This window comes from Sarcophilus harrisii, chromosome 3 (genome assembly GCF_902635505.1).
Source record: "Sarcophilus harrisii chromosome 3, mSarHar1.11, whole genome shotgun sequence".
Taxonomy (NCBI): domain Eukaryota; kingdom Metazoa; phylum Chordata; class Mammalia; order Dasyuromorphia; family Dasyuridae; genus Sarcophilus; species Sarcophilus harrisii.
In genome coordinates, this window is record NC_045428.1 from 547,383,733 (window position 1) to 547,408,189 (window position 24,457).

Below are 24,457 nucleotides of genomic sequence, written 5' to 3' on the forward strand. Positions count from 1 at the left end.
TTTAGATGGCTCTCTTCATCACAAGATCATTGGAACTGGCCTCAGTCGTCTCACTGTTGGAAAGTCACGTTTGTCAGAATTGATCTTTGTATAATATTGATGTTGTCATGTACAATGATCTCCTACTTCTGCTTATTTCATTTAGCATCAGTTCATGTAAGTCTCTCCAGGCTTTTCTAAAATCCTCCTCCTGATCATTTCTTATAGAACAATAATATTCCGTAATATTCATATACCACAATTTATTCAGCCCTTCCTCAATTGATAGGTATCCACTCAGTTTCCAGTTTCTTGCCATTATGAAAAGGGCTGCCACAAACATTTTTGCACATACAGGCCCCTTTCCTTCCTTCAAGATCTCTTTGGGATATAGGCCCAATAGAAACACTGCTGGGTTAAAGGGTATGCACAGTTGGATAAATTTTTTAACATTATTCCAAACTGCTCTCCAGAATGACCGGATCTGTTCAAAACTCCACCAACAATGTATTAGTGTCCCAGTTTTCCCACATCCCCTCCAACATTCGTCCTTGTCTTTTCCCGTCATCTTAGCCAATCTGAGAGGTGGGTAGTGGTATCTCATAACTGTCTTAATTTGCATTTCTCTGATCAGTAGTGATTTAGAGCACCTTCTCATATGATTAGAAATAGTTTTAATTTTTTCATCTGAAAATTGTCTATTCATATCCTTTGACCATTTATCAACTGGAGAATGGCTTAGATTCTTATAAATTTGAGTCAATTGAAATGATGGGAAATTTGAAGACCAAGTAATAAATTCTGAGAACTTGTGGAAGCAGTTCATAGTTTCACATGCATTCTGTGGTTTGGGGAAGCAGATTTCAAAAGTTTCAGAAAAAGATTAGGTAGTATCCCATGGCTTAAAATACATAAAGGAAGTCAGCTCAGAAGAGATGGGAAACACTTAAAATGAAAATCTGAGGGCATACACAAACAAAAGAAGAAGAAAAGGAGAGGAGACCAATTTAGTTATATAGGGAACTTATTGACCAACTTACACTTAAAAAAAAGACAAGGACATCTTTCAATGTGTTGATAGGTTTTAATAATTTTTTTCTCTTTTCTCCTTTAAAAATGTCTTTTTTAAAATAAGGAATAGATTTTGGGGAGAAGGGAGAAGTAATAATACAGAGGAAATGTAGGCAATGAAAATAAAAAATATCAGTAAAAATCTTTTAAAAAGACGTGTAGGAGATGGAAGCAAAGATGAGTAAGGGAAAAGAAATAGAAAGTCATGACATGGTCTTGAAAAGAAGTATCAGGAGAATTACAGTTGAAGATCAGCTGAGGTTGGTGTGAAAATAACATAAAAGTGTTTTTTTCCAAATAAAAGTATATTGGGAAAAAAAGATCAAAAAAGGAATAGGACCCCTGTTTGGGGATGGATGATGCCAGATAGAGAGAGGGTATATATAACCAATTATTGTTTGGTTTCTATTTTCTCTGCCAAGGAGAGTGGTGCTTTGACTGGAAAAGAAAAGGAAAAAGTCATAGTTAGTTGAAATTTTAGATCAGTAAGGAGATAGTAAGATAAGAGTCTACTTACTACTAGACTTGAAGAATTTAAGTCACTAGACCCAAATGAACTATGTCCTTTTATCCATTCACATCCTAGTACATGTTGACAGTTGAGCAGTATGCTGCTAATGTTTAATGATCTCCTTATATTAGATGGCACAGTGAATAGAGTATTATTCAAATTAGGCTTCAAATACTTGGCACTTAATAGCTGTGTAACATTGGGTAAGTCATTTAACCCAGATTGCCTCACAAAAACAGATAAAATTCATCTCCTTATCACTGACCACTTTTAAGATGAATCTGTATTAACTTTTTTTTCCTTTAAAAGTTAGGCAAAATAATAAATCAAGCCGAGATGTATTTCTGACATATAAATGATCATGCTGCATTTGACAATTGGCTTTGGAACTCGTTCAGCACATTCTAGCAAAGCTTTGCTGCTGAACTTCTGTTGGGAATCTTAGACTGGAAGAACTGTAGAATTGGAGAAAGTAAATGTTGCCCCAGAAGAAGACACAGTAAATCACGAATGAGTTTGAACTCAGTTCTAGAATAAATTTTTAATGGTGAATGAGCCTCTAGAAAAGGAAAACTTAAAAGCCAACATGGCTTCAGAAATAACATATCATGGCCAATCTAACATTATTTCATATGACAATATGTCATATTCTGAGTTACCAGGCTGATAGACCTAGGAAATGCTATAGGTAAAATCTGTATAGATTTTTGGCAAAACATTTGACCAAGTCCCTTATGCCATCCATATGAATAAGATGGCAAGCACTGTACTAGATAATATGTATGATAAAATAATTAAGAGGATTTGAAGCTGGTTGAATGACTAGGTCCAAAGAATAGTCATTTAATGGGTAAATGCTAGTTTGAAGATAAGTTTCTGGAGGAATATCCCAGGGATCTATTTGGTCTTGTGTTGTTGCGGGTTTTTAATTAATGTCATTATTTTATATTTTTCCTCTTTATGCACTCAATTTATTTTTATTTTTTAAATAATAGTTTTTTATCTTCAAAATACACACAAAGATAGATTATAACATCCACTCTTTATGCACTCAATTACAAGCCAAACTTGATTACTAGCTGTCTGTTGAATGTTAAATCTATCTCTAAATAGAGAGGGAATAGAAAGCAGCTGAATGGCTCAGTGGATAGAGCACTAGTTCTGCAATCAGGAAGACTTGAATTCAAGTCCATACTTATCTATATCGTATACACACACAAATACATATAAGCTGTGTGACTCTGGACAAGTTACTTAACCTCAATTTCCCCAGTTGTAAATGAGGATCATTAACAGTATCTGCCTGCTAGAGTTATTGAAAATCAAATGAAATAATTTTTGAAAGCACTTAATATAGGGCCTGACACATAGCAGGTACTTAAAAATGTGTGTTTGCACAGGCTTTCCTCTATTCCTGGACAGTGCTTCCTTCTCTTATTATTCTGTCTCTTTGAGGCTCAATTTTCTCAACATTTGACTAGGTAGAGGTGCTTTCCTTCAGATACTTTCTCTGATTGCTTTAGCTCTAAATTTGTGATGCTTGAATCACAAGAGGCTGAATAGCATCAAGAATATAGGGTTGATACTGGAATCAGAAGACCTTGGCTCAAGCCCTGCCTTTGATATCTCCTAGTTGTAGGAGTATGGGTTTTAACCTTTCAGCGTCTCAGGCAACTGTCTAAGATGATAAGTTTACAGTATTACTAAGCTGAATCAGCAGAGAAAATGTCTATACTGGGAGTTCCTGTCACTGAAGGATTCATTGGTTCAAAGGAACATACATACCCATCCTTGTTTTGCTCCCTTGACAAAAAGTGATTCTATACCAGTGGACCACAAATTTTGAAAGTTCTCACTAAGCTAAAACAGAATTTCAAATTCAGGTCTAGAAATAGACTAAGTCTGTGCTTCAAGTACTGGCCTAGCTAATTTTAGAGCATTTTATCACTAGAAAGGTTGCTACTAGGTGATGATCATGAAGACTATGTATCCAGGGGAGTTGCCATCTATACTGTATTAGGTAGCACCCACCACAAGTCACATATCATTGAAGTAATAAAATATTATTTCATCTAATTACATTGGAGTCATGACTCATGTTTTAGCCCATTCAGCTGCTTTCATCATCCAACATATTCCTCATAGTCCTTGAGCACTTGTAAATTTGATAAGCATGACATTTATGACTTTATCAAAGTCATTAATAGAAATGTTAAATAGCCATGCATAAAGTCCTATGGTACTTCACTAGAGATTTCCTTTTGGTGTTGACCAATCATTTAAGTGTCTGCCTCTGTGATGGATGGGCTTGTCTTTGTGTGATGTTATTTTCTATTTGTGAAGTAGTGGTGACACTAATCTGTATTTCCATGTTTTTCCTTCCATTGGGAGAGGGGAAATGAAAAGAACAAATGATAAAGGAAGACTAGGACTCTTGTGGTTTGAACAATGTGGGGACAGAGGGGAAAAAAGAAAATTGAAGGAGAGGACAAACTCATGTCCAGTTGCAATGGAAGTAACAGGAGAAGGGGGAAGGTAAATAAGAATTGGGAGCAGTAAGTCCTGGAACTTAGAGAACAAAACACAAAGGGATGGAGATCAGGTTACTAGAGATCTTGGGTTGGGAATTCAGGGATAGTTTGGAAAGTCCTTTACAAAAAAAAATTGAGACTTTCCACTGGGAACTCCCTTTTCTCCCTTCTTCCTCACCTGACAACCTTTCTATCTCTTCTCATAACAGATTAACATCATTCCCACCATTTTCTTCTTTACTCCAGTTTCCAGAGACCACCCTTTCTATATGTACCTTTGATTTGATTCTTTTTCATCTTCTTAAGCAGATTTCCTCTCACCAATCTTCAATTTTTATCTACTGGTTCTTTCCTTGCTGTCTCCAAACATACCCCTATGCATGAAAAAAAAAATCAAGACAAAATCTCATTGGATTTGATCATCCCTCACTGTCATCCTACATCTCTCCCCTTTCCCCCTCCTCCATTCTCAGCCAAATTCTTTGAAGAAACCTAGATACACTTGCTCTCCCCTTTCTTTTCTCTAATTCTCTTTCAACTTCTTACAATCTGGCTTCTGATTTTGCCACTCAACTGAAACTATTATCTCCAAAGTTACTAATGATCTCCTAACCTTAAGTCCAATTGCTGCTTTTCAATTTTTATCCTTGACTTGTATGCTGCATTTGATACTACTGACTACTCTCTTCACCTGGGTTTTCATGACACTGCTTCTCATTCTCTTCTGTACCCATGTCATTTTAACTATGGGTGTGATCCAACACTCTGTTCTGGACCCTCTTCTTTTTTATTTCTTTACTTTCTCTCAGTGACCTCATAAACTTCTATGGATTCAATTATCATCTCTATATAGATTATACCTAAATCTATAGATTCCATCCTTATCTCTTTTGAGCTCCAGTTCTATAACACCAAGTGCCTATAGTATATTTCCAGCAAAGTCTAAGGAGCATTTCAATCAACATGTCTAAAGTAGAATTCATTATATCTCCCCAAATTCCAATCTATCTTTCTTCCAAACTGTTGAAGACATGTTTATCTTCCCAGTCATCCAGGTAGAAAACCTCTATATCATTGAATCTTCATTTTTACATATATAAATGTCAACTCTGAAAACAGATAATCAAAGTCACAGAAGTTATGTAACCAATGTTAGCTCCCAAAATACCAAAGAACATGTTATCACAACCACAGTGCCCTCCCTCCATATATATATACATGTATTCTATTATATATATTTTATGTACACATATTTTATATATATACACTTAAATGTTCCTATTCTCTCTCTCCATTAGAATATAACCTCCTTGAGGGCAGGAACTGCTTCACTCTTAGGTTTGTAGCCCCATTGCTTAGTATATTTCCTGGCATATAACAATTACTCAATAAAATGTGTGTTGATACTAAAAGGGGAACTCCCCGGGCATTGAATACAATGGTATTGTCTTAGAGAAGGAGATGAAATTCATGAGAAATTCCAGGATGAAAATTAACTTGTTATTAAATCCAACTCCCTCATTTTTTTATAGATGAGAAAACTGAGGTCCAACAAGGGTGTGCATCTTGCCTACTGCTACACAAGGAGTAAATGGCAAAACTAGAATACAAACCCAGGATTCTTTCTACTGCACCATCCATTTCTGGGAAGCTGATGTGTATCATCAAGATCCAGGGCTCAGGGTTGGATCGTTTACTGTCTCCTCTTCCACAAAGGGGCAGTGCTTTCTATTTACCCAACTCTGTGTTGGACACTAGGGTTACAAAGAAATCTATATCTTTAAGTTTTGTGTCTGAATCTGTGATGCAGTGAAAAGAACACTAGCTTTGGGGTTGAGAACGTGGGTTCACGCCTTAGTCTGTCATATACACACTTCTGTTTGACCTTACCACTAATCTGTGGGTCTCATTTTCCTCAGTTGTAAAATGAGGGACTTGAATTAGATGCCCTTTACCTTCTCTTCCATCTCACATTCTAGGATCCTATGGATCTCTAGGCACCATCTCTCCCTCAGAGGACTTACACACTCCTGCCTTGGAGAATCTTGGATCTAGGAAGAAAGTATTCAAGTTCAGCCCTTGGTTCTTTTACAGAAAGAGGAGAAAGTGAAGTGATGTGCCCACATTCAGTGCTGGGATTGGCAGAAGGTGTGGAAAGAGAAGCCATGAACTGCAAGGCCTTGCCTAAATGACAAGAGCCAAGGGGTCTCTAGAGACTTGAGCCTTAGGGCTACAAAAAATTTACAAGTCCATCTAGCATGGAGTATTAGAAACATCACTAGATCTATGAATCTGGATTTTTAATTCCAGGTGATTTTTCTTTTGGGCCTCATTTCCCTCAAGTATCAAATAAGTGATTGAAATATGGTTGTGGATCCCTCTCAAGTATGAAATCCTAGGATTTCTGTCCAGCCCCTTAATTTGATAGGACAGTATCTCAGAGAAGAAAAATCTGGCTGGGATGTAAAGGAAAAGCAGATTGGAGGAGATGAGTTGGATCTGGGTCCTGAGAGAAAGACAAGTAACAAATCCGCCTTGGATTTAGAATTTAGAATTGGGAGGGGATGCCCTATTTTGCTGGGAAGCCTTCCTCTTCCCAAATCACCTATCATTGGGATGTCTGGGCCTTTCCTTCTGGAGCCCGGATGCTGAGAACAAGCTACCTCTTTGTGACCAGACTCTACTGTGGAAACCGAAGCATTTTGGGTTCACTGGATGTGGACGGGGAAGTGTGGAGGGTGAGGTCCAGGAGTCAGGCGACGGTGGTAGGGGACGATGCTGAGGTGTGTGTCGCGGGGCAGGGTGCGGCCGGGGGCGAATGCTTTGTGTCGGAATCGACCAATGGGCTGGCGATGCCTGGTTGCCAGGGTTACGGGAGTCAGAGGAGGCGGGGCGAGGGGGGTCCTGGGGGAGTACGGGTATATAAGGGGAGAGGCTGGCGGGAGGCGGGGTGTGGAATCAGTCGCTGCTGCGGGCGGGCGGGGCGCAGGCCGCAGGGCCGGGCCGGAGCCGCGGGGGGAGCGGAGGCGCCGGTATCCGATTCACTCGCTGGGGAGACCTATGGGCAGAAGCCGTGTAAATGCGTTTTAAGGTGAGTTGAAGGGAGGAAGGGGGGGGAGGGGAGGATTCCCGAGGAGGAGGAGATCTTCCTCTCTCCTCCTTCTGTGCCCCCAATCTTGGATAAGTCCCTTACACTCTTTGGGGCCTCACGTTTGTCATCTGTAAAATGGGGGGGAGGTTTGAGTCAGACGATCACTAAATTCCATCTTCTAAGTCTTTCCTCCTCCTCCTTCCCTCTTTCCTTCACCTTATTCTGATTAGCTTCTCCCTTCCTTTCCTCTCTCCCCCCTTTCTTGGGGAGCAGGGGCCTCAGCTCCCCAGCAGCAGCTACTCCTCGGGGTGTTGCACAAGTTCTGAGCTCACCTGCGAGCCCCCCTAGCATCGCACCCGGCTCTGCCCCCCCCCAAGGAGGACGGGGCTCGGTAAGTGGAGGGGTCCCAGAAGGAAAAGGGGGGGAGGGTGGAGGGTCTCAGCCTGGTTACCTGGGGGGAATGAGCCTATATTGTGGGTACCTTGAAACCCTAGGCCCAAAGAGAAAGAAGGCAGGGTGGTCAGAATGGTAATTAGATCAGGTCACCAGGTCCTCTTGATCCTAGTGGGTTTATGCAACTCATCATCCTTTCTGTACTAATAATATCCTCTTAGATCAGAGTATTTAATGCTGAAATCTCAGGCCTTTTCCTGGAGATTCTACTTGCCTGCAAGACAAGGCGCATTCTTACTCTTCCCCAATCCATCCTATACTGATGTGTTCTGGGAAACAAATTGGGGATTAGGATGCTGAGGCCATGTGGGAACTTATTGCTCCTTGATCTCCTTCTGGGGCCTTCTCTTCCCTGTCTTTCCTTCACACCTGGCAGTGTGTTGCATACTTTCTACGGCGGTGGGAGCCGGTCCACCTAGCATTCCCCGTGGCTCCCAAGCATGGCTGGCTACCTGAGTGAATCAGACTTTGTGATGGTGGAGGAGGGCTTCACCACCAGAGATCTGCTGGAGGAGCTGACCCTGGGGGGCTCACAGGTAGGAAAAGAAAGAGGAATAATTTGATGTTCTGCAATAAGGGAAAATTCAGACACTATCTAGGAAGGTGGGCTTTTAGAGTATGGCAGGTTAAGCTCTGGATTTTGAGGCACTTGGGACATGGGTTAGCATCCTTCATTTCTTATACTCTTGCCTGGTTGGCTTTGGGCAAGTCACTAAATCAATTTTAACTTTCCTTATTGATTAAAATAAAGGAAGGAGTTAGACTACTGAGGCACCTTCTAGCTCTAAATTCATTATAATAACTCGAGATCCTGTACATGGACAGCTATATGATACAGTGGTCTACAGCACAAGGCCTGGAGTCAGGAATCTTCCTGAATTCAAATTTGGTCTTAGACTTACTAGTGTGAAATCCTGGACAAGTCACTTAACTCTATTTACCTCAGTTTCCTCATTTGTAAAATGAGCTGGAGAAAGAAATGGCAATACCATACCAGTATCTCTGCCAAGAAAATCCCAAATGGAGTCATGAAGTCTGACATGACTGAAAGAACTGAACAGCAACAGCAATAACAAAAGGTAAATCACTCCCAAGATCTCTATAGGCAGAAGATAAGTAAACTGGAGCGGAAGGCAGGAAGAAGATACAGACTGATAGGCTCTGGACCTAGAAAGAATCCTTAGAGACCTCTAGAGTAAGGGAAACCTGATTTGGCAGATGCATAAAGGCTAATTGCAGGAATGTGAAAAGGTTTCCTATCAGTGACCAATGATGTTGGACAATTAGCTCCATTTCTTTAGGACTTCATTTTCCTCACTTGCCAAATAAAAGAGATTGGACTTGATAATCTTTGAACTTTTCTTCCAGCTCTCAATTCCATGTTTTTAAGTAGATTAATCTAACTATTTTTAGGTGGAGGAAATGAGGTAGAGGAGAATGCTCAAGCATTTTACCTTGCACAACGCCCCCCTCTTTTTTTTTTTTGCTTTTGTGCTGAGGCAATTGGGGTTAAGTGACTTGTCCAGGGTCACACAGCTAGGAAGTGTTAAGTGTCTGAGGTCAAATTTGAATTCAGGTCTCCTGACTTCAGGGCTGGTGCTCTAATCACTGTGCCACTTAGTTGCCCCACCTTGCACAACTCTTAGTCCTATCAATATTTGGGGAATAATTAAAAAAGTGACCTGGGGACCTAGCAGTGAGATGATGAGATGTTTGGAAGTTTGCTCTTTGAATGGTGGGGAAAGATGTGGGAAAGAGCAGGGATTCCAGTGAAACTGGTCCACTACTGTTTTCTGTATAGGATGAAGGTGTCTCCTTCTTTGTGGCCGACCTAGGAGATGTGGTGAAGAAGCACCTTCGTTTTCTGAAGAACCTACCCCGGGTCAGACCCTTCTTTGTCGTCAAGTGCAACAGCAGCCCTGGGGTGCTGAGGGCCCTGGCGGAGCTGGGGCTGGGGTTCAGTTGTGCTAATAAGGTAAGGAGAATGACCCCTTCTTCCCTTCTCTGACCTATTTTAAGAGTCCTATTTCATTTTAAGAGTTTGGAATATACGCTGTCAGAGCTGGGAGGTGTAAACCTCAGAACCTAGATTTCAAAGTGGAAAGGGTAGGGTGAGGAATCTAAGAATAGACTGTTGGCATTGAACGATCACCTTGTTTTTATTGAGTTATTTCAGCCATAACTAACTTTTCATAACACCACTTGTTTTTTGTTTTTGTTTTTTTTGGCAAAGAAACTGGAGCGGTTTGCTATTTCCCTTTCTAGCTCATTTTGCAGATGAGGAAACTGAGACAAAGTTAAGGAACTTTCCTGGGGTCCATAAATAAATAAATCATATATATATATATATAATCAATGAGTGTAGGCACTAGAATTAAGAACATCTTCCTGAAGAAGGTGATATTTTAGCTGGGATTTAAAGGAAGACAGGGAGAAAAAATGAGGAAGGAGAATATTCCCAGCATGGGAGACAATCCAGTGAAAATGCATGTGTTCTCTTTGATCCTGGAGGCAATGAGGAGCCATTAGAGTTTATTTTGAGTAGGGGAATGACATGGTCAGAACTGTGCTTTAGGAAAAACTACTTTGATGGCTGAGTGAGGATATTGGAGTAGGGTGAGACTTGCGGCAGGTAACTATTGCAGTAATCCAGCTATGAGATGATGAGACTAGAATCTTGGGCAGTAGCAGAGGAGTGGAAGGAGGGTATATTCAAGAAATGTTGCAAAGGTTGACTATTGTGGGGGTTGTATATTGTGAGGAACAGGATGAGAGATAAACTTCATGGTCCTTCCTTCTCCTCTTGTTACAGTTGGAGAAGGCTGAGATCCAGGAGGAGAAAGTTAGTGATCTACAAAGTTATCTGCAGTTTCAGTAATGATGTATGGGCTTTTTACCATCACTAAATATGTCTTCCAATTACTCATTTTATTGAGTTCTCTTGTTACATTCTGGGCTGAAGAGGCAGTAAAAGGAACCAAGAGGTCTAAAATTGAATCGAAGTCTTTTTGTATTGTAGTTGTCGTTGAGTCATTTTGAATTGTGTCTCTTTGGATTCCATTTGGAGTTTTCTTGGCAAATTATTGTCATTTCCTTCTCCAGTTCATTTTACAGATGAGAAAACTGTGGTATTCAAGGTTAAGTGACTTGTCCAAGATCATATAGCTATTAATAAGTGTCTGAGGCCAGGTTTGAACACAGGAAGATGAGGTCCAGCCCAGCACTTTATCCACTGTGCTACTACTTAGCTGCCCTTAAATGATATGAAGTGAAAGAAACAATAGCGACCCTTCCCCCCTCAAAAAACAACAACAACAAAAGGAAAATCTCAAGGTTCAGAATCAGGAAATTTGGGATTTAAGTTTTAAAGTTTTGTCATTTTCTAGTTTTGACTATCTCTCTCAGCTTCACCTTTCTTACCTGTTAAATGCAGATTAATACTGTAAATATTTATTGTAAGAAAAGTGCTTGCAAACCTTAAAAATCATAGAATGGGATCTAAAATGTGAAAAGATGCTGTCTACAAAACAACTGTTATCATAAGAGCAATAAATATTTGAAGAGCCCATCCATAACATTTTATTTATTTATTTTTAAGTTAAATTTTCCCCAGTTACATGTAGAAACATTTTTTTTGGTTATACATGTACATTCATTTTTGTACATATTTCCTTATGAATCAAGTCAGGAGAGAAAAATAAGAATAAAAAGGGAAGAATCATGAGAGAAAAAAATAAAAAAATATGAATATAACATATGTTGATGAATTTAGGCTCTATAGTTCTTTCTCAAAGAAAAAAAAGTGAATATAGCATATGTTGATTTGCATTCAGTCTCTATAGTTTCTTTCTTTGGATGTGGATGATATTTTCCACCCAAAGTTTACTGGTATTACTTGGATCACTGAACATCTGAGAAGAAGCAAGCCTGTCATATAATTAGTTGATTATCCCGGCTGGAAGATTTTAGAGGACAGTTGGTGTGTGGTAGACAGACATTTGGAGTCAGAAAAAGTAAATTTGAGCCTGTCTTGTCAATCATTAACTGTGTCCTAGGGCTAGGCTTACTTTACCCCACTCCAGGTGTTTAGTTTCCTCATCTGAAAATAAGGGGGTTGGATTAAATGATTCCTTAAGGTTCCTTACATCATTTTGCAAACTGGAAAGGGAAATAATAACATTTTTAAATTTCCAATTTTATTTATTTATAACATTCATTTTTGGAAATTTTGAGTTTCAGATTATTTTCCTCCCTTCTAATTCCACCACCCATTGAGAAGACAAGTATTATAATACCCATTATAAATATGTGGAATCATGCAAAACATTTCCATATTAAGTCATGTTGTAGGAAAAAAAAACAAGAAAAATAAGAAAGTGAAAAAGGATATGTTTCAATTGGCACTCAGAAGTCATCAGTTCTCTCTCTGGATGTAGATGGCATTTTTCATCATGAGTCCTTTGGAATTGTTGACAGATCATTGTTTTGACAAGAGTAGCTAAATCTTTCACAGTTAATTATCATTATTATTGTGTATAGTGTTCTTCTGGTTCTGCTCACTTCACTTAAGCATCAGTTTATATAAGTCTCCCCAGTTTTTTTTTCTTTTTTCTGAAATCATCTGCCTAGTCATTTCTTGGATTACAGCAATATTCATTATCGTCTCTTTGGGTTAGAATTGTCAGGAAAGACTTAATGGAGAAGCTTGAAGAGTGGATAGGATTTGGACCAGGCAATGAGAGAAGAGGGGTGGAATGATAAATCTAGGTTATGGGTTACACTGAAGAAGATAAGATTTGAGTGGGGTTGAAAGAATGAGCCTGGGGATGAAATGTAGCTTGATGTGCACTATTGTAATAGATCATCTCCTTTGTTGAGTAATTCTTAGTAGTTCAGCCAAGAGTTGTTTACCTCTTACCTTTCTCTAGGCTGATCAGAGAAAACCCTCCTGGGGATTTTAGACACTTGGAGAGACTCCCTCAGGGTTCATTTCCTGGATGGGGTAGTGGTAGAAGGGGAACTGTAGGGCCCTGGGATTGGTCCCGCTGTATCTCCCTTGGAGTTTGGGATTAGGTGGGGGAAAAGAGGGTCAAGAAGGAGGGAGTCCCATGCTAAATCGATATATTGACCCTATTTTCTGAATCTGAAGAAATGTCCTTCTCTCCCTCCTTCCCTCCCTTCTTCTCTCCTTCCCTCCCTCATTTCCTTTCTCCTTCCCTCCCTCCCTTTTCTTTCTCCCTCCTTCCTTCCTTTTCCTTTCTCCCTCTCTCCCTTTTCTTTTTCCCTCCCTCTCCCTCCTTCCCTTTCCTTTTCTCCCTTCCTTCCCCTTCCTTTTCTCCCTTCCTTCCCCTTCTCTCCCTTCCTTCCTTCCTTCCCTTCCTTCCTTCCTTCCCTTCCCTTCCTTTTCCTTCCTTCTTTCCATCTCTTTTTCTCTTTCTTCTTCCTTCCTTCCTTTCTTCTTTGTAGGGAATTTCTGTCTGTAACTTCTTGTCTTAGAGAGTTGATCCACGGACATCGAGATTTAAGGAGCTTGTCTAGAATTATGCAGTCAGTATTGTACCAGAGATGGCACTTGAACCTCACTGTGACTTCCAGACTCTGAGGCTGCTTGTCATATTCACTGGGCCAGGCTGCCTTTTGTTGAATTCTTATCTACCATTTAACATCCTAACTCCAATTCCAACTCCTCTAGGAAGTCCAAATTCCCAATTAGCTCATGGGATGATGATTAACCAACTTGCTGGAGTCTTGCTGCATAGGGTCCAGGATGGACTACAGCAAGGACAGAGCTCAGTCCCTTACTGTCCTTGTAGGCAGAGATGGAGCTGCTACGGCACATTGGGGTCCCTGCCCACAAGATCATCTATACCAGCCCATGCAAGCAGGCTGCCCAGGTGAAGCAGGCTGCCAGGCTTGGCATTCGAGTGCTCAGCTTTGACAACGAGGTGGAGCTGGCGAAGGTGGCGAGGTCCCACCCCACTGCCAGGTAGGCTGATTGTAAGGAAAAGTTTCCCTAAGAGTCATCCAAAGGGACCAAAGTTCCCTGGGGGGAGGAACGGATTCCCTAGTATTGAAAGTCTTCAAGAGGAGGCTGGATGACTATTAATGATGAGAGTTCAGAACTGAAAATTGAGATGCAGTAGTCAATGACCATTTCTCCATATCATAGATTTAGAATTGAAAAAAGGGACCTTTTAAAAGGTATAACTCCCCTCACTTTATCGAGATAATGACTCTGAGGTCTCAAATAAATTAATCTACTTGTCCAAGGTTGCACAGAACAATCTGAGGAGCCGAATCCAATCCTCACATCAACAACACAGGCTCTTGTAGAGGTATAGGAGTGTGTGTGTGTGGGAAATTCTTGTTCAGATGCAGTTTGGACTTTTGACCTCTAAGGATCTGTCCAGCTCCTAAAGTTCTGAAGCCTGGAGTCAAGATTTGGCTCTGCTCTTTAATAGCTATATGTGACCTTGGTATAGTAATTCCCCCAGTTCCCTTAGGTAGAAAATAAGTGTTGGATTGTCTTTAGTGTAATTAGTAAGCCTTAATGATTCTATAACTAGTTTATAGTTGTATTAAGACTGATAGAGCTTGGAGTTGGTTTGTGTGATCTTGGACAAGCTACTTACATTTTCTGGGTCTCACTATCCTCATATGTAGCTCCAGCCTCCCAGAGTTGTTGTCAGCATAAAATGAAATATTTATAAATTATTATAAGTATATAATTATTGGGAGAAATAATTCATTTGAACCCTTACTCTATTCCAATATATTAATCAATTTGGTAGAATCATATCAAAGTTCTGTATATAAGGCCTCAGAGTTGTGAGCTGCAGATTCTGTCACTTACTCAATTATAGGAAGTTAGAGGTCTTCCTCCTTTGGTTTTGCCTTGTGATGGTGACCAAGCTTAGTGTGGTAGAGATCACAACTACATGGAAAGTCCTTCAAAATATTTTTGTACCTCTGGACCAATCCTTGTCCAGTAAGAGCAGGTGACCATCTTATGACTACATGTATCTATTATATATAAAATGTGGTACATATAATATACTAATATATGTTATATAAAATTTTATTATAAATTATCACTTGTAAAATTGAAGGTTTGGACTAGATTGCTCCTATGGGCCATTCTAGTTTTACATTATTGATACTTTGCTTTTAAATCATTTAACTTTCCATCTCTCAGTTTCTTCCTCAATTATGTGGGGATAATAATGCTCACATAGCATTCACCTTCTTATATATGAAGAAAGGATGTGCCCAGTAAATGTTTAATAAAAGATTCTCTGGTGGAGAAAATGGATCTTGGCCATATTTTAAAACATCTTCTCCATCACTTCTAACAACCACCAGAATAACAACATACATCCTAAAGGAAGGAAGGAGCTAGTATTTATTAGTTTCTGAGGAGTAAAATGCTCACCCTGAACATTTAACAATGGGTTTTCTGAAGCTAGGCGGGATATATTGTAGCACACTGCATATTGAAAAGCTTTAAGTAGGATAGAAATTTGGGCTACTGTCAGTGGTACCTTGAGGGTAAGGATGGGGGTTGTGGGCAGCTCTGTTGAATCTGACTTTTTACAGTCACTCAGCTGCAGAGATAGAAACATAGATTTTGAATTCAGATATGAACCTCAGTTAATCAGAGGACCAGACTTCCAGAGCAGGGAAGGAGGGATCTCACAGGCATGGGTTACCATGAATGGCAATAAATTGGTCAGGGAGTCCAGTGTTGCCCATTTTACAGATATGGTCCTATGACTCTAGATCCTGGTACGATTTGCCATATACTAAGCAAGGATCCTATAGGTTCGTGAAGCCCTCAGCCGATGTTCCTTAAAGGCAACAAATCCCTATATGAACAATTTAAACAATAAATACGTTTTTTTCCTATATATTCAATCTAGAATTGAGGGTTTGTTTTGGATCTAGGAGCTTGGGGCCAGATGGTAGAGGGCCTGAAAACGCCAGTGGCGGGGGAAGAGTGTGGAATGATTTTGAAGGGCAATAGGGAGCCACTGAAGGTTTTGATGATGAGATGAAGGTGGCCAATGAAGAAAGAAAATGTATATTACTTGTCTGTGGGTCACTGTGTGGGACCATATGGCACCATTCACACTTTTTAATCCAGCCTATCTGGCGCTATCTGGTCCAGGGTGGTCTTCCTGGCTAAGGAATCCCTTGGCTATAATCTCAGTAGCATCTGTTATAGAGAGGGGGAAAAAAGGGAGTCAGAGGTGGGTGAAGAAAGAGAGATGCCTAAAAACTGGAGGTGGTGGTCTGTGGTAGGAAAATACTAAGGCTAAGCCGCAGCTTTGGCCCCTCAGACTAGGGCGTTGGGGGGTATGTGCCCACCATGGCTCCCTTGCTGGGGATGCTTGGTAGTTGAATGGTTCTAAGCCAGGTGGCCTGCAGCCTGCTGGCCCAGGAGAGATGTCCTGGAGGAGCAGCAAGCAAGAGAACCCTGTGGAGGGGGGTGGATCTCCACCCAGCGGGGAGGGCGGGGTGTGCGTGTCTCCCCACAGGATGGTTTTACGCATTGCCACAGATGACTCCTGCTCTCCTGCCCGCCTGAGCATGAAGCTCGGTGCTACTCTGAAGTCCTGTAGACACCTGCTAGAAACTGCCAAGAAGATGAACATGGATGTGGTGGGTGTTAGGTCAGTGAATGTTCCTCCCAGGTGACCTGCCTCCTCTGGGTGGGTGGAAACCTGTTAGACTCTGGGTTCCTATAGCCATGTTCCGGCTGTGTGACGTTGGGCAAATCAGTTACCCACCCTGGACCTTATTTTCCTCATCTGCAAAGGGTGGATATTAATATTAGCTCTGCCTAAGTCCCAGAGATGTTATGAAAGTATATCCAGAGATGTTATGAAAGTATATGAGAATAATATAAGGGAGGATATTTTGGAAATTTTAAATTGGGTTCTTAGGCAAAAGCAAATCACTTTGCAATCACTTTCCAGCTGATTAATCTCTCTGGGTTGATTGAGGCTGGTTTGTCTTACAAATATTCATTAGTGTTATTAGGAGGAATCTGATGGAGGCATCCCAGAGGGATCACTAACTTGATGACTTTGGCAGTCAGCTGACCTTTTCAGGGGTGGGATTGGGAAAGGGCATGGGGGAAATTACAGAACCTCTCTGCTTAGACTCCTATTAGAGATGCCTCCACATGATTTTGTCCTTATTAGCTGTGTTTTATCATTTCCTTGGACCTCCATCTCTGCATCAGTAAATTGAGGGAGCTGAAGTAGGTGGCCTTTAAGCTTCCCTTATGGTTCTAACATTTTATATGTCAGACATTTCCCTCTTTAAATATCCGGTCAATACATTTTTATTGATGTCTTTTGTTTTGACATTGGTTAAATTTCCCCTTGTAATAACCCACTTCTCTCCCAGAATACAATTTTTTATATCAGATAAGGGGTGACCCCTTTTCTACTTTCTTTCTCCATTACCCAAGGTCCTTTATTTTTCTGGGTTCAGTTGCTTCCTCTGTAGAATGGGTACATTCCTTTTACCTCTTAAGACCTACAACTCTGTAGCTGGTAGGGTTGAGGAGGGGCTACTTTTTCCTCCTCCTCCTCCTTCCCCTTCCCCTCTCCTGTCTTAACTCCCTCTCTTCCCTTCCTTCTGCCTTCTCTCTCATCCTTCTCTTCCTCCCTTCCCTTCTTTTCTCCCCTTCTCCTCTCCCCTCATCCCTCAGTAAGTCCCTTCGCTTAGAGCAGGATTCTTTCTCTTTAGTTTTCATGTTGGAAGTGGCTGCGCCTCCGACCCTCAGGCCTTTACTCAATCCATCGCAGATGCTCGCCTGGTGTTTGAAATGGGGACTGAGCTGGGCTACCGGATGCACATCCTGGATCTTGGAGGTGGCTTTCCTGGCACTGAGGACTCCAAAGTCAGATTTGAAGAGGTAAAAGTCTAATGATCTGTGGGCTCCTTCTCCCAGGAAATCTCAGAGGATCCTGGTATGGGGGAGGGGGATGCACAGAGTCTGTGGGAATAAACTCCACCAAGAATCCTCAGGTTCCACCTTATCCCAGCCCTCCCAGCTCTGTCATTATATCAATTCAGTAAACATATAAGATGGTAAAATCAGAGCTGTGACCCAGTCATGTGGTTCCATGCCTCTGTTTTATATTATGGTCCTGGACATTTTGGATACAAAGACAAAGGAAACAGTTCCTACTCTCAGGGAGCTTACACTCTACGGGAGCAAAATGCAACTCAAGCACCTCCTTCTATATGAGGGCATTCTTGCTCTCTTTTGTTCTCTACTTTCCTTCCTTCTTTCTCCTCCCCCCAAATTACCTCATATATTCTTTTGTTTACCTCTCCCAATAGAATAAGCTCCTTATGAGGGACTGTTTTTATTTTTTCTTTGTATTCCTGGAGCCTGGCACATAATGGGCATTTAATAAATTCTTAATGATTGACAGAACACGTGCAGAGAAATCAATTTTTATAGAAGGTAATTTTAAGAGTTTGAAAGCACAACTTTGAGGGGAGGCTCAGGAAAGATCCTGGACCTTGAATGATGTCCTAAGGAGCAAAGTACTGCTTCCCTATTGCTGAAATAAGAGGTGACAAGGGAGGAGTTAGGGAGGGCAGGACAATAGGAGGAAGATTGAAGAGTCCTAGTAAAATTTATAATGTAGCTTTCCTTCCCCCAATTTGGACAGAGTCTTGGACTTATAGTCATGAGAACTGGATTTGAATACTGGCTCTGCTACTTGACAGGTTATGTGCTAAATCTTGGAGTCTTAGTTTCCCCTCTTGTAAAATGGAGAGGTTAATACTTGTCTAACCTGACTACTCCACAGGCCTTTTGCTAAAGATCAAAAGTGGTAAGGTATGTGAACTCTTATCTATAACAATCAACGAAAGTAACAATAACAGAGTACTATTGATAGCAATAATGCTTTGTTATTTTAGGGACTTGTGATTTCCTTCACTTACATACAGAGCAGCTCCTCTCTGCCTTAGTATGTGGTCTTTACAGGTGGCTGTGACCCCATAGCTTTATCTCTTAGTGGCTAACCCTTTATTGGTGAATTTCTCTGCACTTAGCTGGGCTGATCTTTTGGATTCCAGACACATCACCAGTCCAAACTTTTGAAGTTTTTTAGAACTTGTTCCCAGCTGCTCTAGCCACTGAGAACCCAGGGGTCTCATCTAAGCACTGGTGAAATCATCTTACATGTGACAAAATGATGGCCCGGAAAGGGAGAAGAAATTTGCCCCTAAGAGCTCAACATAATAAAGTGGAGAGTTGGAATTTAAATTCTGGTCCATGGACTTCAAATCCAGGACTTTTCCCAGTCCTCTAAGAAGGAGAAAGAGCAGCAGTGGGCATTCATGACTGAATATTATCAGCACTCTTGGAACTGGACCGATGACCTGATATGCTTAGGGAACTCTCGATGAGGAAGCTTACCTCCACCATTGCAAACTGATAATTTTTTGTCTGCGGTTTTTTAAACTGGCCACTTGCCTAGAATCACAAGGAGGTCTTTAATCATAATTTTTTCCCTTAATCACCCCCTCTTACTATTTCTCTTTGGATTTTAAGGAGGCAGCTGAATTGCTAATGCTGGCTATTTTTCTAATCAGCTACTTGGCACAGTGACTGGACTGCCATGCTTGGAGTCATCTTCCTGAGTTCAAATCTGGCCTCAGATACTCACTAGTTATGTGACTCTGGGCAAGTCACTTAATCCCATTTGCTTCAATTTCTTTATTTGTAAAATAAGCTGAAAAAGGAAACAGCAAACCACCAAGAAAACCCCAAGTTGGGGTCATGGAGAATCAAAAATAAACAACAAAATTAATTAAAAATTTGTTAAGTTGTAGAGGGCGGAACTTTGAAGAAGTGTACTTGAAACAAGGTGTTAACTCAGTGGAATTGATGAAATGATTGTTCTCTAGTTCACATATATACTTAGTACTTAGTATGGTGATGTAATGGTTCTCTAGTTCATACATACTCAGTATACTGTAATTGTAATGGGCTATATAAGGGTTAAGAAGGACTGGAAAATAGACATTCTATCTTTGACCAGGCTTGTGGTGGCTCTCATGCCTCCTGCACTAAGATCAAAACTGGGCCAGAAAAAAGAATCTAGACTATTCTTGGCCATTTTCGTGATGTCTATCCTGGTGAGACCAAGGCCCATCAGAAGGACCTCCAGAAAGCTAGCCTGGACATTACATTGTTTACTGCTGCTTGCAAGTGGTGGAGATACTCCCTGTCCTTTTTCTTAAGGAGCTCACAGCCTAGGAAAAACAGCATGTGATGCCTCTGACAGACACACAAAAAAGATGCTGGGTTTTTTTCACACACTATGATAGGGGAGAAGCAAACACAGAACAACACTTTGACCTCTACTCAGATAATTGATTCCATTTTTTGTGTGTCTGTTTCTTTGTTACCTTTGCTGGGTTGCAGGAAGGTGGAGTCTTTTCCACTGACCTTTTTGATCCTTGGAGATGCTAGCTCACCAGGGGTGGGACCTGATTCTGTAGTAGCTGCCTCTTACAGGGCTTATTCTTGAAAAGCAATACTTCAGAAGCAGTTTGATTGTGAAGTGGATAGAATAAGAACTCTGGTGTCAGGAGGACCTGAATTCAGATCTGTTTCAGACACTAGTAGTGTGACTCTGGACAGGTCATTTGATCTCATTACCTCCCAAAAGAAGCAAAAGAAAAAGAAAGGAATACTTAAATGGGCTCTTAATTCCATCATTTGGATATTCCCCTATCACAACCTTTCCCATGCCCTCTCATCCTAGATATAAAATGTACCTTTTATGGAAACATGGTAGACTGGCAGGAACCCTGGATTTTGTGGTCAGAAGATCTAGACTTGAACCATATCTTTAAGTATTTGAAGATATCTTTTAAGTATTTTGTCTTAGAAAGGAGTGATTAAGTTCTAGAAAATCACAGGATTTTGACTTAGAGATCTCAGAGAGGTCTCAGTCCAATTCATACCTGAAAGGAGCTTTCCTTATGAAATGCATATCTGAGGCAGTCAGCCAATTCAGCCTTTTTGCTCATAGTCTTCCAGAGGAAGGAAACCACCCATCATTTCCTAGGCAGCTCATTCCACTTGGAGACAGCTCTAATTGTTAAGAAATTTTTCCTAATATTAAGCATAAATTTGCTTTTTTGCAATTTTCACTAATATTGGGGGCCGAAGTAAACAGGTTTAATGCCTCTTTTCCCAGTTCTGCTTGGCGCCCCAGGTTTCAGAATTATCAACCATGGGATGGTGGAGGAGTTTCAAAGGATTCCTATTCTGGTAGACATTGGATTGAGTAATTTCTGACCTTTCTTCCAACTCTAAAAGTAAGATTTTTATTTCTAGGCAGAATGATTTTTGAGCTGGAGCATCTTTTTGTGTGTCTATCAGAGGCATCATGTGCTGTTTTTCCTATGCTGTGAGCTCCTTAAGAAAAAGAACAGGGAGTATCTCCACCACTTACTTGCAAGTACAGTGTTCAGGAGTAGCAGTAAACAATGTAATGTCCGGGCTAGCTTTCTGGAGGTCCTTCAGAGGGGCCTTGGTCTCACCAGGATAGACATCACGAAAATGGTCAAGAATAGTCTAGATTCTTTATTCTGGCCCAGTCTTGATCTTAGTGCAGGAGGCATGAGAGCCCCCACGAGGCTGGTCAAAGATAGAATGTCTATTTTCCAATCCTTTTTTTTTTCATTTCTGGAGGGATCTTAGGGCTTATTCACCATTTCTCTTTACCTTTCCTGGCCCCAGATGGCTTCTGTGATCAACTCAGCCTTGGATATGTACTTTCCTGAAGGCTGTGGAGTAGACATTCTGGCTGAGCCTGGACGCTATTATGTGGCTTCTGCTTTTACCTTGGCTGTCAGGATTGTTGCCAAGAAAGAAGTTCCATCAGATCAGGCTGGCTTGGATGGTAAGTTGCGTGGGGGTTTGGGGTGGGGAAGATGGCCAAGGAAGCTTGGTGTCCTTTCCCTTGGGAGGTTCCTCTTAGGCTGGTTGGGTTTTATGCAGGCACGATTTCAGTGTGTGAACAGACTATACGAACCACATGCAAAAGGATCTGAGATGACATCAGTGCTTGGAATTGGCCAGGATTAATTTGAGAAGGCTGCCTGGAGGAGGAGGTAGCTGTTTGGCAGGATTTGTGGGAACCTGGCATGGCAGAGATGGGAAGAAACATTCTGATCATGGGGACCCAGATTGGGTAGAGGAACTGGGGGATCCTTCCTCCTGCTACTTCTTCCTTCACCTCCCAAGCATATTGTGAAAGGTGGTCAACAAGATAACTGTTATCAAAGGGTATCTCTGTATGTAGAGAACCATATGCTTGGAGTGGAGGAGGATGTCCTTTCCTTTTTGCCTTTCCTCGATCCATAGACCCATAGAATTTAAAGCTAGAAATATAAGATCATAGAGTTAGAACAGGAAGGAACTTCAGAGAGCATCTAATTCAATAGTTCTCATTTTACAAGAGAGAAGTCCCCAAGAAGTTGAAGTGTCTTCCCCTCCCACCCAATCACAAAGATAATAAGCAGAGCTAGTTTTCAAACACAGGTCCTTTACTACAGTTTTTTCCCCACTGCTTCCATAATATCTCAGGAAAAGGATCTTAGATTATCTACTCCAACTTCCCCATTTTACAGATAAGGAAACTGAAGCCCAGGGGTATAAAACAATTTGCCCAAAGTGATTCAGATAGTCCATTGCAAAGCTGGTACCTGTGGCTCCAAATCCTTTCTCTTATGCCATGTTGCCTTTCCTTTTGAGGGTGATTAGCAATGGCCTGGCCTCTTGGGGAGAGGGGAACCCCAGTCAGCCTGTAGGGATGGCCTACTGGGAGGAGGAATCCATCATTGCAACTCTAGGAAAGCCCAGGGAATTTCCCTGGCCAGGGTTCTGACTATTCTCCCTGACCCTCTTGCCCTTCCCCTTCACAGAGGAAGACGGGGCCTCTCCCAAGAGTATCGTGTACCATATTTCTGAGGGTGTCTATGGAGCCTTCAACTGTGTCTTCTTTGACAACGCTTGTCCCATGCCCATCTTGCAGAAGGTAAATGGGATAGAATGGGAGGCTATTTTTTTCCATTAAAAAAGTTTAACTTAAAAATCTTTTTCATGTAGGCAGAACTAATAAGAGAAAAAATATTCCAACCAGGTTCCTTGATAGAGATACTGCATGGTACATGTAACTACTGTAGAACTAGCAAGCGGTTCCCCATCTCTGCTTATTTCAGAGCCGAGCCTTTTGCGGGGAGGGTCAGAGGTACGTATGCAAGATAAACTTTAGAGGCAGCACATAGCCTGGAAACATGGTTGGGGTTGCAATTAGGAGACCTGGGAAGAGTCTTGGCACTAACACTGGCTAGCTGTGTGATTGTGGGCAAATCACCAGAACTCTGAGCCTCAGTTCCCTCATGTATAAAATGCAAATAATGATGCCTGGAGTACCTCCCTCACAGGACTGACACAAAGAAAGTACCTTGTAAATCACAGAGTTTTAGAGGTGAAGGATGCTTAGACCTGGAAAAAACTTTGGAGATCCTCTTTGATCCTCTTTATACTCTTCTTTTCTCTACCAGATGACAGGATTACAGGATCATAGATTTAGAGCTGGAAGGAACCTCAGAGAATATAGTTTAACCTTTCCTCCTTCCTTTTATAGATGAGGAAACTGAGGCTCACCCAGAGAAGGGTAGTGACTTGCCCAATATCACACAGGGAGTCAGTGAGAGATCCAGGTCTCCTGAGTCCGCATCCCATTTTAACTCATTCCCTTAAAGTCCTGTAGAAATGTGGCCTTATTAATTCTTGACCTAAATGAATGATTAAAGCATGAATTAAGCATTTATTGTCTGCAAAGTATATTTTAAGCTCTGAAAAAGCAGTCTCTGCTCTTGCTCATATTCTCTGAGGTAATTGGGGCTAAGTGACTTGCCCAGGGTCAGACAACTAGATAATGTTGTGTCTGAGGTCGGATTTGAACCCAGGTCGTCCTGACTTCAGGGCTGGTGCTCTATCCGCTGCGCCCGGAGCTCATATTCTAATAGGAGAAGATATTGCATAGGGAATTTCAGCTGTAAGGCAGATGGGAAAGTCTCCTGGTCCTTGTGTGGGTAGTCATAAATTAAAACGTTAATGACCATATCATTTCTACTGATAAAATCTTATCGGTTTCTGATGTTGAACCATTAGTCAGTGGCAAGGAATGTAAGATCCAGGATTTGAACCCAAATTTTCTTATTGAAAGTCTAATATCTCCAGTACACCAAGCCGCTTCCTGTTAACAATGTTCCTTTCTTTGGGTTCATTTGCTTTTGATGATAGCTCCAAAGACAGGCAAGATATATACAGGCTCCCAAGAATGGCTAGCCATAGTGCAATATCTGGACAAGCCACCAGGTGGCACTCCAATCCATGTATTAAATACCTTGGTGAAGGTGCCCATGGGTTCTGAGTCCCTTTGTTCTTGGACCAATGGGATTATGAGGATTTGAGCATGAATTGGACTGCCCTGAGGCAGAGTTGTGCAAAATTGTCAATCGCACACATTCCCCCAGTTATCCTGAGTCCCTTTGCACATGTGCAAATTACCTTGGTCCAGGCTCAGTCTCATGTGGTTCAAGATATAAAGCAATGGGGACAGCCAGGTGGTACAATGGGTAGAGTACCAGAGCACCAGCCCTGAAGTCAGGAGGACCTGGGTTCAAATTTGACCACAGACACTTAACACATCCTAGCTGTGTGACTCTGGGCAAGTCACTTAACCCAATTGCCTCACCAAA

General features: G+C 41.3%; 1 protein-coding gene and 1 long non-coding RNA gene across 4 annotated transcripts in view; one reads left to right on the top strand and one right to left on the bottom strand.

The window, feature by feature from the left end:
- Positions 1-1,129: 1,129 nt before the first annotated feature.
- LOC116422794 lies at positions 1,130-7,003 on the bottom strand. Of its 2 annotated transcripts, none has more exons than XR_004233333.1 (4): positions 6,756-7,003; positions 5,706-6,143; positions 4,368-4,466; positions 1,130-1,488 (listed from the first exon to the last, which is right to left on the bottom strand). It is a non-coding gene; the product is annotated as an uncharacterized LOC116422794 (long non-coding RNA). The 2 variants fall into 2 exon arrangements; XR_004233332.1 differs by having other exon boundaries at positions 6,698-7,003.
- Positions 7,004-7,017: 14 nt separating this feature from the next.
- The window catches only part of AZIN2 (antizyme inhibitor 2), a 33,835-nt gene continuing 16,395 nt past the window's right edge, over positions 7,018-24,457 (top strand). The window contains exons 1-10 of one of the 2 annotated variants that reach the window (XR_004233330.1): positions 7,018-7,183; positions 7,457-7,574; positions 8,013-8,172; positions 9,438-9,611; positions 13,450-13,622; positions 16,174-16,308; positions 17,396-17,564; positions 21,426-21,588; positions 22,613-22,725; positions 22,831-22,938. Coding sequence is in view for 1 of the 2 variants with exons in the window: in XM_031962310.1 (XP_031818170.1) it covers positions 8,077-8,172; positions 9,438-9,611; positions 13,450-13,622; positions 16,174-16,308; positions 17,396-17,564; positions 21,426-21,588; positions 22,613-22,725 (1,023 nt within the window). In the remaining variant the exon portion in view is untranslated. The remainder of the gene's footprint in view (positions 7,184-7,456; positions 7,575-8,012; positions 8,173-9,437; positions 9,612-13,449; positions 13,623-16,173; positions 16,309-17,395; positions 17,565-21,425; positions 21,589-22,612; positions 22,726-22,830; positions 22,939-24,457) is intronic. The other variant, XM_031962310.1, reaches the window with a different exon arrangement.